Genomic DNA, 14,410 nt, shown 5'->3' with positions numbered 1-14,410 from the left:
AATATGCAAGGATTTTTACGATACAGTGACATTCTTGCATTGTTTTCTCTGAGCATCACAGCAACCTGAAAATATAAATACTAATGTTTTGAAAGAGGTCTTCATATTGTCCAGATACATACATTCTACTGAAATACCATTTTGCAGACACCGTAGGTTCCCATCAGTGCTCAAGTCCGTTATATCCATGTGCTTCTTGAATAAGGAAATTGAAACCTTTCTCCCTAAAGAGCAAAGTGCTAGGATACTGTTATTACTACTTAAAACAAACAAACAAACAAAAACATTGGGGTAAAAATTTGTTTTGCCAGAAACCCTGGTAAGGAAATAGATCCCACATTGGAGTTGTGAGCATGACACTTCTAGTAGTCATTTGCTTTTACAAAGAGATTTCATAGTCTGATCTTTATCTTGTAGATGTCTCATCTACTACTGACTGATGGTTCAGTAGCTGCACTACAATGCATCTATTACCAAAAATTACAGTTATATAAAAAGTATATAAACAGATGATCATTTGGGCAGCTGAAGCCAGTCACGATCCTAAAAAATGAAAGCCCTTTTGGAAGACACTCACTGAAGGTATTGGTTCCTTTTAACTCTCTGTTGAAAAGATGAAGTCTATACTCCAACATGTGAACCTTTTCATTGTTGCTCCCAGCTCCTCCATTTAGCCCCCAAACTGAACTACTGTTTTAAAAAAATAGCAATGTTCCCATCAACTCTGAGCAGATTTGAAGGTAAAAAAAAAAGTCTAAAAAATAACTTTGAAGAATCTGGAGCATATTAAGGGATCCAAGTTGGAAGCAGTACTGGGAACAACAACAGGTAAACAGTCTTTAGTCAGAGTATTTCATGAGAAATGTCATCCAAAACAGGAACACTAATACAATTCAAGTTCTTTGGCAAACTCATCCTAGTTCCTCTCTTCTTTGAGTGCTCAGATGCACCCTTACAATCCTGTCTTTCATTAGTCTTCTCCCATTCTCCATCACCACTGAATAATGGGAAACTATCTATCAGGACTTGGGAGACCAGCTTCTTTGGCCCCCATTTTCAGGGTGCTAGCCTTCCAGGAGCAGCACTTCAGGTGCCTAAATGTACTTAATTTGAGGAGGATATCCTGCCTAGCTTCCAGCTACTATTCCAGAAGGAAATAGGTCTCCTGTGGATTGTGCAGTACATATGCTGGTCCTTTTTTTGAATATCACCGACCCTAGAAATTCAAAAGCAGCAGAAGTTAGTCTAGTTTGGATGGCTGAACCTCACCTCTCACCTACCCTACTTCACATACCTTTGCTTTACAGCTTCTGCAACTGATTCCAAATTACCAGTGCAAAACACTACTGAGAGGCACATGGAAGATCTCTTACATGTTATCTGAACCAACTGCAGTCTGCAGTTCCAAAACAAAACTTGGTTAAAGTCACTTCAGTTTCAATATGCAGAGCCATCAACTTAATTGCAGTGCTTGCTGCATCCATCTGTATTCTGCTACACTGACATTTGTTTTGAAGTTCTCCCCAAGGACAAAGTTTCAGAAGTCATCAACACCTCTCCCTTGTATGTCCTTCAGAGTAACTCAAAACAGATTACAATGAGGTAACAAATATAATGGAAGACTCCCATCAACTTCATCCAGAAATTGCATAAACAGGGAACAGATGCTCAGGAGTACATAGGAATAGCATGCTAATTTAGAATAATAGGTTCTGGATTTTAGATTTCTAGACTTTCTGCTAATTAGTGTCTCTCCAGTGACATGAAGAAGCACATTTACCATGCCCAGGATGTAGATCCCTAACAGCAAGAAAGAAGGATTTAATATGTACTTATCAATAAATTCTGAGTACTCATAAAGGTACACTTTTAATCTGTGCTGAAATTAATGCTATTACATAAAAAGTGCTTTCATTTTTAACCTAGTAATCTTTTAAGGATTTCTAGGGATTTCTAAATTATTTATTTATTTATTTATTTTTAAATCAAGCTGGCTGTTCAAAGGCACAGAGATGATGAAAGGCACAAACAATATCAAGGTGAGAATTTTCATTGGATAATTATTCTTAAAAAAAAAAGATACTTTACTTCCTGTCATTTCCATCAGACAGGTCTAAGTGCTCTTCAGGACATTACTATTGGAACAAAAAACTAAAAATTGAAGCCATTTAATTCATTAGAGCAAAACAACCTCAAGATTCCCTATTCCAGTCTGACTACTTCCCATATTCAAAAGCTGTATCACACTAAATCTTAAATGTCACATGCAGAATTCTTGCATCTATGAAAAATCAGCTCATAATAGCAGCACAGAAAAAATACAGATTCACTATACCAGAGCAACTCCATAAAGTTAAACTTTACACTTGAAAGAGGTCTAGAGCTCTTCTGCAGCGTTGTCAAGATTTTAATACATTGGGTGGGATTCATCTTAGTGCTGATTTACACAAAGTTCCCTTCAGAGTCAATGTAGACCTAGGTAATACAGGCCATGAGTTATCTCAGAGGCAGGAATACTGCTTGTGATCCTATTTCGTATCTCCTGGGGTTCTCTCTCGCTGTAGTCTGCAGAACAGAACTGAAACACCAACTAGACACTGTTTAGTGTTCACTAAAGAAATCTAGCCTTCCTATGGTTTTTCCCTGCTTCCCAAATAAAAAGAAAAAAGAGAATAGCTCATTCAAAGTTGTTGTTCCCCCCCCCCCCCAACAGGACACTCCCTGTACTTAAAATGCAGCTTAGGGAAATGAATCTTCTACTCTAACTGGACTTCACAAATACCATTTATCTGTCCTTTAGAATCACCTCATCTGTTTCCACCTTCCTGTGACACAGTACCTGATAGAACTGATCACATATTAGTTTAGATAATCAAGTTCTAGAAACATGACACTGCCTTCAAAAACAGTTTAGGAATGATATACAACTACTCCTTTTTTAAGGAATACTCATAAGAGTTCCACCATGGCATTGTGATCCTTAACCTACTTGGCAGGTATAATGACAAATGAACAAAAAAAAAACTTTCCAAGGTAGAGCAACAGCTATTATACTATAGATTTGAAGCCAGACATCCTACAGCCTATGGCACCTATACCTTACTGCTCAATAATTTACACCAGTGGAAAGGCAGCCAAAGAAAATCTTATTAAATCTGATCTCATCCCAATGGAACTGGGAGCAGGAAAGAGAAAAATAGACAATAAATGCAATCAGGCTGGAACACAATACAATAATAGCGTTGCTAAATGGACTTTAAAAGGATGCAGGATTAGCATTTAGCTTCTTAAAGAATCTAGAGTACATTCAGCTCTTGTACAAAGGGTGGAATGGAGGGAAGAAGACAGTAAGCTCAAGCCACTTGGGATGCCCAAATATAAGGTCTTCTCCACGCTGCCAAAACAATTGCTAGAATTACTACTTTGAGAAGAGATCTTTGGCCCCATTCAGAGTTTAAGCAAGAGAGGTAATAACTTAGAAGACATGAGCTACCAGAAACTACGACTTTGGGTCTAAGTTGTAGAAAAAGGCAACAGAGGCTGTTTCCCAATGTTTGGCTGAATCAGCTCAGTCCATCAGGGTACACACAATTTTACATTGTGGCAGTTCCAGCAGTATATACAACAGAGTCATTTATTGAATGGTGAAAGCAATTCTTGCAGGTCATTCTTATGTTACAGATGAGAGTTAAGACATGTAAAATTCCCTATTCCTAGTGTGTTTGTTGTGTTTTGGTTTTGTTTTGTTTTTTTTTTTTTTGTCTAATCTTCACTGCTAGAAGATGTGGGAAGACAACACACCCTCCTATACTCTTCTGAAGACAATTCCACAATACCAGGCTCTTTGTTTCCAATGAAACAGAGCAACCACTCTGTGTAACAACTTGGACTGTAACATTTGAAGAACTGGCTCCCAGCATCTCTGTACTCACATTCAGGCAGAATATGGGAGGCAACCTGTGCCTGTGTTTATCGCAGGAATGAATATCTGTATTTTGAGGTAACACTTACTCAGGCAAGATCTAAAGCATGAGCTCTGAGCTCATGAGCATCCACCTCTGAGTCCTTGTCTAGAGAAGAGACTGAGGAAAAATTAAATAGAGCTTCTCAAAGGAGATAAGTTCCTTTAACGTTTATTTCAACTATCCAAGCGAAGTATTCCGATGCATTTTGGGGATTTCAAAAATTGTGCTATCTAGTGGGTTATACCCTCACAGTCCCATTGCTGGAAAGAGAAAAGTAACGAAGGCCAAGCACTCCGTAGTTGGTATAGCCAACAGTTGACAAGTAAGAGTGAGAACAATAGCTGCTAATGCATGATGAAAGACCCCCTAAAGAACGGAATGAAACTACTGAGGGCTAAAAGCCAACTGGTTAAACAAAGGTATTACTGTGACTATGAACACTCAAAAGAGCTCTACCTAACCCCAAAGTTTCCTTCCTCCTGGGTTCCAACACTCCCAGGGCATTTAGCCGATACATTACTGAGGCCTTGCTATTAGACACCACATATCACAACATGGCTCTGTGCTCTTCCCACAAAACTTGTCAGCTAAACAGACTGTCTTTATCTCAGCAGCTGACTGATAAGTTAGTTGTCCATTACCCTATTTTATCATTTTGAATCTGAAAGCTGAATTTCAGCTTTTGTTTGAAAACAATCATCACAAGTCACAGAAGTTCTCCAGAATGCAAAGACCATTCAAAGCTACTTCCACTTCTCTTTAACGCAACTGACTAGAAGGGTAGGTACTTTACATTCCTACATGACTTCAGCAAGCAGTTTACTCATTTTAAAGCAAAGTCCATGCTTGGAAATAAAAAAAAAAAAAATTTCCATTTACACTTGTACTGTTCAGACCAATCTTGCACACAACTCATTTTCAGCAATGGGGCTGCTGGCACTGGGCTGCTTCAGCAAGGCGCCGTACCTTGCCTTTAAAGTTAGAACCCTGCTCCCACTTCGCAATGTCTTATTCTCCAGCCCTAGCAGAGCGCTGCAGCTCTCCACCCTTTTTTCTTCCCACCTACTCTTTCCCTGCACAGCTGACAGCAGTGTCTCCCAGCCAGCTGCAAGCACCCTGGTGTCCCAAGTTCAGTGGTGGTGGAACCTGAACTTCTCTTGGGCTCATTCACACTGCAGCTCTGTATCTCCTTAACCACATAGCAGGGCTCAGTAACAGATGCCTAGAAATGAGTGAGATGCATAAAGTAAACTTTTAAGTCCATTACATGCTTTCTGAATGCAAGCAGACATCCTAGAAAATACACAGGGCTTTTTCCAAGTCGGTATTTTTGTAGAAATAGTCCCTTTTTTGACTATGTACAGTAGAGACAGATGTGTCAGCTCAGTGGGAAAAAAATACATGGTCACTTCTCAAATTAGGTAAACATTTTAATTCAAATAGTATTTCAGCTATAGCCTTGGGGTTTTTTTGTTTCTTTATTATTATTTTTTAAATTGTGCTAGATATACTTGAGGGACTAAACAGAAAGGGGAACTCACCACTTTAAAAAGAGTAGCCACGGGGAACTCACTTATTAATCAGTCTTCGTTTTATATGTGACTTTGCAAGAGAGTTTCTGGTTAAAAACTGTGTAGTTTTCTTAATTATTTCACACAACCATTTCCCACTTTGATGTTAAACATTTGTTTTCATACATTCTCTGTCCTTTAGAAAAAACCTGTAGATAGTCAGTTCAAGTGAAGTCTCCAAAGTATATTGAGCTGCAAGCACACAGTTTAAATAGTAAATGACTCCACAGCTACTTTCTATGACCTTTAAATTAGCTAAAGACAAAAAAAAAAATCAGTAAGCTGTTACAGCAGATGAAAGTTAAATAAGAGGTAATAAATACATTAAAAGATTTTTTTAAAGGAAACGTTTCATGTATAGATGTCATTCTATGGGAAACACCAATAGGAAACTACTCAAGGGAACAACAAGTATTTTCATTACAAATCATCACCAAAAAAAGGCAGAATTCACTTTTGTCATTTGCTTTCACTAAGCCTAGAGTGGATGTAACAATTCCATACTCCCAAATTCATTCAAATCCAGTGATAACAGTGCCTTCTAAACCACTGATGCTCACTTAGTTCACCATGTTGTAGGAGTTAAAATTCATGGTCAGAGCCTACACAGAGGACCTAACTGCCTTTTCATACAACCAGAAATGATACAACCTTTTGATTAATCCCCACATCACATCGTTCTGTGTTTTCAGAAGGACTGCCAGCTGTGTTGTCAAACCCACTTCACTTACAGTGCTGGTAACTAGAGCCTAAGCAGCTACTAGAATAATACATTTTGACTTCCATTTGCATCATCCTTTTCCAGAAGGAAATCTTGATGTTATTCACTGTTCAGCTGGATCACCTGCATAGGTCCCACACACAAGCTACAGGGTCGTATTTACCTAAAGAATTTGCTAGTGTTAGCAAATCAGCAGAGACTACTGTAATACAGCATTTCATGTTATGGTAAAACTTTTAAAAGCCTTAATTTTCAATTAAAGAAATAACATATTTGTCATAAAGTCAGTTATTCACAGCATAATTCAGTCATATTGAAGTTAAATTATTTTTGGTTTTCCCCTGCCTCACTTTTAGATTAGAAATAACAGGCAAAATACCCGCTTCACACGTTTCCTGTTACTGGGAAATTCCACTAAATTATATGGAAATTCCATTTACAGCATCTTCATACAAACTTGCACAACACTGGCGTAAAGCTTTTCCTGTACAGAAGTGCAGCTTCTTTAACAATGCTACATTCAGAAGCAAAAGTTTCATGGAAATTCCTTCCTTAAATGTAACAAGCTGCTTAAAGTCGAGCGAACACCGCTCTGTCATACTCACGTAAGTCAGCAGGTCAACCTAAAAGCCCCCTGTTTGGATGGCCTGCTAGCTCCTCAGTATGTTTCTCTAATGAATGAAGTAGACCACAAACAATGCACACCCCCTCCTCCACTTGCCTCTTAATGAACCTGTGCTCCATTAAGTTATTTTTCTCCTGCCCTTCAGACATCATTTTCCAAAGAGGGATCTCTGTCACATGCATTCAAACAACCCAGTGCACTTTCAACTAGATACACACATGAGAATTTCTAGTACATTAGTTTATATTTCCTCTGCTGTTCCTTATGGCCAAAACTTTCTTTCCTTTTTAGAAATACTAATAACTTACCACAAATATTAATATAGTCTCGTACTGAACAGAATTGGAAGGCTTCCCTCTGAGGATTTAAACCTTTGCTCAAAAACTTTCTAACACAAGTTCAACTATTTTGATAACTTGCTACAGGCTTCTAACTCAAATGACCTGGCTACACCGCTTCAGCCGTTTTAAATCTCATCTGATGTTTCTGATGGCTTCAGCTTTTTAATCTCTCACTTGCTATTGGTGAAAAATATCAAGAAAATAAATACATCTAACCCACTCTGAAAGTACTATTCTGTAAAAATGCATAGGGTAATAAGCAAGTATCGTGTGCTTATATTGAGCATATATTGGAGCAAACATGATTAAAACTTCTTTCAGCATCGTATAGATTAGTATTTTAACTTTGATTTTATAACTTGATAGCCAAATCAAAACATCAATCAGGCCATCAAAACAATAATATTATATTTCACCTGTAGCAGTATTAAATGCTTTTTGCATCTGGGACTCTGGGAGTTTTCAATTCAACGTAAGCACAAATCAAAAAAAGAGTATGAAAGGTATACCTTATAGGTGTGTACAAGAAAGATACGTATGTTCTTTTCAAATGCAAGCACTCCCCAAACTTGTTAAGTTTGTTATGGGTTAAACGATTCATTTTAACCACATGAAGTTTAACAAGAGCAAGTGCCGGGGCAACCGTAGCTATATGTACAGACTGGGTGACGAGACGCTGGAGAGCAGCCCCACAGAGAGGGATCTGGGGGTTGTGATTAACAGCAAGCTGAACATGAGCCAGCAGTGTGCCCTGGCAGCCAGGAGGGCCAACCGTGTCCTGGGGTGCATCAAGCACAGCATCGCCAGTCGGTTGAGGGAAGTGATTGTCCTGCTCTAGTCCGCGCTGCTGTGGCCTCACCTCAAGTACTGCGTGCAGTTCTGGGCACCACAGTACAAAAAGGATGTTAAACTATTGGAGAGTGTCCAGAGAAGGGCTACGAAGATGGTGAAGGGCCTAGAGGGGAAGATGTGAGGAGCAGCTGAGGTCACTAGGCCTGTTCATCCTGGAAAAGAGAAGGCTGAGGGGAGACCTCATCGTGGCCTACAGCTTCCTCACGAGGGGGAGCAGAGGCACAGGCACAGATCTCTTCTCTTTAGTGACCAGTGACAGGACGCGCAGGAATGGCATCAAGCTGCGACAGGGGAGGTTCAGACTGGATATCAGGAAGAGATTCTTCACTGAGAGGGTTGTCGTGCACTGGAACAGGCTGCCCAGGGACGTGGTCGCTGCACCAAGCCTGTCGGAGTTTAAGAAGGGTTTGGACTGTGCACTTAGTCACATAGTCTAAAATTTTGGGTAGACCTGTGTGGTGCCAGGAGTTGGACTTCGATGACCCTTGTGGATCCCTTCCAACTCAGGATATTCTATGATTCTCTGATTTCCTGATGGCACCCTAACAGAAATAACACTTGTGAAAGGATGCATAGATGCAGCCATAGATGTGTATGTATGTGGGAGTGTGTGTATACATAAATAAAATATGGACTCTGCAGCACTAAAGATGGAGGGAATTCAGTTTAATCAAGTGTCAATACGCATGTTGAAATAGAAATAATCTAATGTAGCAGGCAGATAAAAAAAAAAATCTTGAGTCTTCTTAAACTGAAAAGAAAAAGGTCTTTTCAGGACCTGAAAGAAAAGCAGATTTTCACCACAAGAAGGCTCAAATGAAGCTATTATATCCTTCCAAAGGATCCTAATTATCAGACCTAAAGAGGGAAAGAACATGTCAAACATTCTTATTTCTCTGTATGTAAGTTATTCCAAAAGCTGTATTTTCAAGATAAAATGAAGTGATGGCGTCAGAAAGTCCAGATGACAGCAGATATCAAGATCAGCTGAGAATATGAAAGAGTTTAAAGCTATCTATATAAAGACTGACTGTGGGACATAATAAAACAGCAAATGCCACCTGCATACAGGATGGGCATATCAAGGATTCAGTCTTCATTCCTTGCCTTGCAGATCTCCAAGTTGTATTGTCATACAAATATTTCTGAGCATTAATTGGCTGAAATATCAAACAAACACTGATATCCTTGTTCGGTAACTCTGAAGTAGTTATTCCTTAATTAAGAGCAAGTATCAAACATATTTGAATTGTTAGTCTGGACACTCCCTAAGAATTTATATCCTGGGAGTGTCCAAACATCCCATGCTCTTAGTATCTTCATACAGATCTCTTTGCTGATCAGTTTGTCTGCAGACGAAACAAAGAAGAAATGTTTCCCTCTATTATTTTTACTATTGACACTAGTAAGATTTAATTAGCATATCTGCATAAAGTTTTGCTACACATTTCTATTCATGAATTTTTCCACACAATAAGTCCCAATATACTTATACAGTGTGCAGACTGATGACAAAGAGCAAACAAAAGCATGTTTACAACTCGAAACAAAATAAACAGGCTTAAAAAGGAACAGAAGCTCTAACTCTTTCACATTAAAAATTTCCACTTAAGTACAATCTCATACATACCAGCTGATATTTGCATAATCAAATAGTAAAGAAGGACCATTTGAGAAACGAAAGGAAAACGTACTTCCAGTAAATACCTTGGGTAATTTAATGTATGTGTAGACATTTGCTCACAAGCAAGCATTGCATTTACAGAGACAGTCTTGCAGCCTTCCCCACAGTTCATAAAGTTTCTGCCCAGCAAACAGTCATTTGTCCATGAAATAACAAACAAACAAACAACAAATCAACTACATCACATAAATTACCATTAGACATCCAGAAAACGAGCAGTGAGCTTTCTGGTTCTAACACCGTTGAAGTCACACAGCTAACTCTGCAACACCTTATACTTCAGCAATAGTACAAAGATCAGAGATTCCCAAGTATTATTCTCTATAGAAATCATTTCATTTTAAAACTGAATGCATGTGACAGTATGGAGCATATCCACACCGTAGACGGCCTTGCCATCAGCCTACAAGAGGAACACTGATTAATGCATACCACAAGAAACTCCTTGTGTCTTGAAGCTTGTCATTGCTACTACCCACGCTGAACTTTGCATTCAAGTAAGTAATACCAAAATTCATAATTTGCTCTAGATTCTCAAGTTTGAGAGATTTTTCACAGCACTCCTTTACTAGTTATGTTTTTACAGCAAAAGAACCAACGTTCTCCCAAGTCAACTTCCAACATGCACGCAAGTATGTCAAGTGAAGGACCTTTTCTGCTTGGAAATAGTTTAACAAAGACCAAAAAAAAAAAAAGAATAGGACCCCACATAGCCAGACTTTACACAAAATTCATTTTTAGTTACCTGTTTCTCAAATAATGTGGACATGAGCACAGCACTCCTTTGCAAGGCTGGCTCACGGAAGCATTTGTCAGATCAGATCCCTTCCTTTGTTCAAGACTGACTCCCTTCTGTCAATCTTTCTCCAGGCTTTTTTGTGCCTCATGCTCCTGCTCAGCACACATGCATAAGCATCCTTTCTGTTTATCTTTCAGGAGCTGCTTATAGTTTGTAATTCTATTGTGGGCCTTCCCTAGGACATTCCTTCTAGCAAATAGCTTCCTTGCTGTTTATTTCTTCAGGATAGTCACAGTATCTTATAATTTACATCATGTGAGGCATTTATCGTCCAGCTTTCTAAGCTGGTAGTTTTCAGTTTACTACTTCAGGTGATTTCTCAGAAACACTGTGCAGCATATTACCAGAGGAGATGACAGATTTGCACTGTTTTGTCCATCCTTCTGTCTTCTTCCTTAAGAACTCCTCCAACCATAATATTTTTTCCACTACAATCAGCTTTATACAGTGACGCCATTTAAAAAAAATCCTAACTTAAGTTTATGATGTTTTATATCAGTTGGAAAACAAAGCAGCCAATGCACATCAAGTTCACAAGCCTACAGTCATTGTCACTTCAATGGAGCCAGAACAGTGGCAAGAGAAGACTTAAGGAATGCATCAGGAAGAGTGGGAGACTTATACAGGTCTCTTCTTCCTGTTGGGCAATGAATGGTGGTGTGGAAGCATGCAAATAACTAGAAAGAAAATATGATAAAAATCATGTCACCAAAAAATAGCACGTATGTACACTTGTCGAACAGGGAGGAGGAATATCTACAGTATTATTCATTCATACAGAACCAACTCAGAGTCAAAAAGAATGAACAGAACTGCCAGCTTACAACTGGTGCGCGATTCATTGTTTTAGCCATCCTTTGTCCTCTTGTAAGCAGGCGTCTGAACTGCACTGATCTTTTCATTCTTTTGGTACATCTCACTTCATGCTTAACTATGAACCCCTATTTGTGCTACATTTAAACATACCATCTGGGAATTGAGCTGTGCTGTTCATGACCTCAAAACCCGTAAGACAATTACATACTCCCTCACCTATGTCACAACTCCTGAGCTAGCTGCATCTCTGCCCCCTTTCTCATTTCCAAGTCACATCTTGAAACATCCTGCCATACACCGAAGTTTGTGCTTTTTATGTTCCTCCCGTGCAGGATTTCACAGTTCTACTCCAAGATGTATGAGCAATAACATCTCCCAGATCCACCAAGCTTAAAAATAGTGGCTTTGAGTCTCTCAGCTTTTCCCAGTTCTGGGACTTCTGACTAGACAGTTTGACTCCCACATAGACTATACATTAAAATTAAAGTCTGAATGAACACGCTAACGCAGATATCCATGCAGATGAAGAGGCTCGGCGTATCTTGCAAATAAACTACGTGGGTCTGACTTTCTCAGGAATTCTGAAGCAAGCTGTTGTCTACAACTGTCCTGAATATTTGTCTCTCTCATGAGTGTTTTTCCTATGAACTGCTGCAAACACTTCACGTATTTGAGTTGTAATCTTTTTGGTCAGATCTGCCAGCAAGGTTTCTCAGTAAAAACATTAAGAACTAAGTGTGCTTAAGGAACAGTGGCTCAGCAGTGGCTAATCTGGAGTTACTGCTGCCTTCTTCATGCAGAATTTGTTGCCTGACTCCCCCCCCCCCTCCCGCGTATCCCAGAAAAGCACAAGCAGCGCTATCCATCACATCCCGTAAACAAGCTCAGTTTTCATTTCATTTTCGGTTGAGACTCTCCAGGACCTCCACCCGTTTCCACTAGAGGATGCCTGCTGGCACCTTTCTCCTAGGACGAAGCCGCCTTTAACCCGATAAAGCAGCCCACCAGGGCTGGGATCAGCAGCCTCAGCAAGTTGCTCCCAGGCTGGAGCCGTCCCTCGCCCATCGCCAGGCTGCGTTTCCACACCCCCCCGGCGGCAGCAGGCGGGCTGTCCGAAACTTTGTGCTGGGCAGAGCCGATCGGGGAGCTTTGACACCCAATCCATCCCGCAGCCCCCCCTCCATCCACGTGGACCAGCGGCAAAGGGGGAGAGGGACCCTGCCGGGACCGTGGGGAGGAAGGAGGGAAGGAAGGAGGGCAGCAGGGAGGTGGGAAATTTGAAAAGCGAATTAAAAAGGCGAATTTAAAAAGCGCAGGGAAGCCCTCCGCCCCGCCACCTGCCGTCCAGCCCCACATCGCGACAGCACACACACACCCCCCGTTCCCTCCCTCCCTGCCTGTCGCGACATGCGGCTTACCGGGCGTGCAGTGCAGGGGCGAGGAGCCGGGCGGGGAGGGGGGCGCCGGCGGCTGCGGCTCCTTGTGGGGGGCGGCGGTGGGCACGGGGGGGCCGGCGGGGGGCAGCATGAGGTAGCGGTCGGGCGGCGGCAGGCAGCGCAGGCAGACGGAGTGCAGGCAGGGCAGCAGCTTGGGCCGGCGGCTCTGGATGGGCTGCCCGCACACGCCGCAAGTGTCCAACAGGTTGAGCGGCGCCGCCTCCCCGCCGCGCTCCGCCGGGCCCTGCCGGCTCTCGGCCTCGTTCTCCCCGCTCAGCGCCGCCGCCCCACCGCCGCGATCAACCGGGCAGGGCAGGGCCCCCCCTGCCGCTGCTGCTGTTGCCGCTGCTGCCGCCGCTGCCACAGCCGCCGCCGCCTCCTCCATTGTCCTGCCCGGAGCTGCGAGGGGAGGGAGGGGAGAGCGCAGGAGGGAGGGAGGCGGGGCGGCCCCGCTGCCCCCGCCGCTGCCCGCGGGGTTGTGCCTGCCCCGCCGCGCCGCACGGCCAACGGCCGGCACGCCCCGCCCCGCCCCGCCCCGCCCCGCCGGTCCCGCCCCCGAATGGCGACGTGCGGGGAGCGCCCGCCCTGAGGCACCGCCCATGGCGGCCGTTGGCGGGGGCCCGCCCGCTGCCGCCGCCGCCCCGCCCTCAGCCCTCAGCCCTCACGCTAATGGCCGCCCCCTGGAGGGGTGTGAGGGGGGTTCTGCACCTCGCCGCCTGTGGAGGTTTCTGTGTGCGGTGTGGCGTGGGGTGTCCGCGCCGCCCCGCGCAGGTGTGTGGGCTGGGTGAAGTTGGTTGGCGATCGGCAAAAGTAAAAAAGTGCGGTGGTGGTTTGGACTCGACGCTTTACTGCGTCAAATGCTTTAAGTACACTTCCCTACATACAACACTGCCTACGTTTCTGTCCCAGGCCAGTGGTGATCCCAGAACACCTCTTCCTGGCAATCCCAGCTGGACCCTACCATCAACCACTAGTAAACACGAGCATAACAAAGCCACACATGACAAGACTAATTTATTAAGCTCATAGGACAACTGCTTACAGGAGCACTGCCATGATTTGGCATGTCTCACATCCATAATTCACCATAATAAAACAATACTACAGGTTGTTGGGGGGAGGAAGGAACCAGCTTGGAGTTAGGGTGAGGAACTTTAAAGAGATAAATACCATTCCCTGCTTAAAAATATCAACACGGGACCAGCCATGCCTTCTGAGCTGCCAACACACAAAGAAAAATGTCATCAGCCACACTTTCCTGGAGCACACCCCATCTTCCTCTTTCTCCAGCCGCCACCTTGGCTATGGGACACCGAGCAATGATGTTCTTCTAATTCCTTGTGACAGGAGCTAACATGCTGAGAGCGTGTAAAAATTAGCGATGAAACAGGCTCAGGAGTTAAAGCTAATGATGATGGTACGGGTTCTATAAGGTGAAAAGTATCAAAATGCCACTGGAACGGGCCTGCCAGGAAGCAAGTGATAACTGAAGTACATCTGATTAGTTTTGATAGCAAACATGATTAGAAAGTCAACAAGTAATCTATTTTTGAGGAATGATAGAAAGCCAGAAGATCATCAAACCAGGCAGTTTCTGTCA

The 14,410-nt window shown here is 42.6% G+C and overlaps 1 protein-coding gene across 2 annotated transcripts in view; it reads right to left on the bottom strand.

Annotated features, from left to right (window-relative positions):
- TRIM24 (tripartite motif containing 24) overlaps positions 1–13,340 on the bottom strand; it is a 56,222-nt gene extending 42,882 nt beyond the window's left edge. The window contains exon 1 of one of the 2 annotated variants that reach the window (XM_068663534.1): positions 12,793–13,340. In XM_068663534.1, the coding sequence (XP_068519635.1) occupies positions 12,793–13,195 (403 nt within the window). In that variant the 5' untranslated portion in view covers positions 13,196–13,340. The remainder of the gene's footprint in view (positions 1–12,792) is intronic. The other variant, XM_068663524.1, reaches the window with a different exon arrangement.
- Between the last annotated feature and the right edge of the window lie 1,070 nt (positions 13,341–14,410).

This window comes from Anas acuta, chromosome 1, assembly GCF_963932015.1.
Source record: "Anas acuta chromosome 1, bAnaAcu1.1, whole genome shotgun sequence".
Taxonomy (NCBI): Eukaryota; Metazoa; Chordata; class Aves; order Anseriformes; family Anatidae; genus Anas; species Anas acuta.
This window is presented reverse-complemented; position numbering and strand designations above follow the sequence as displayed.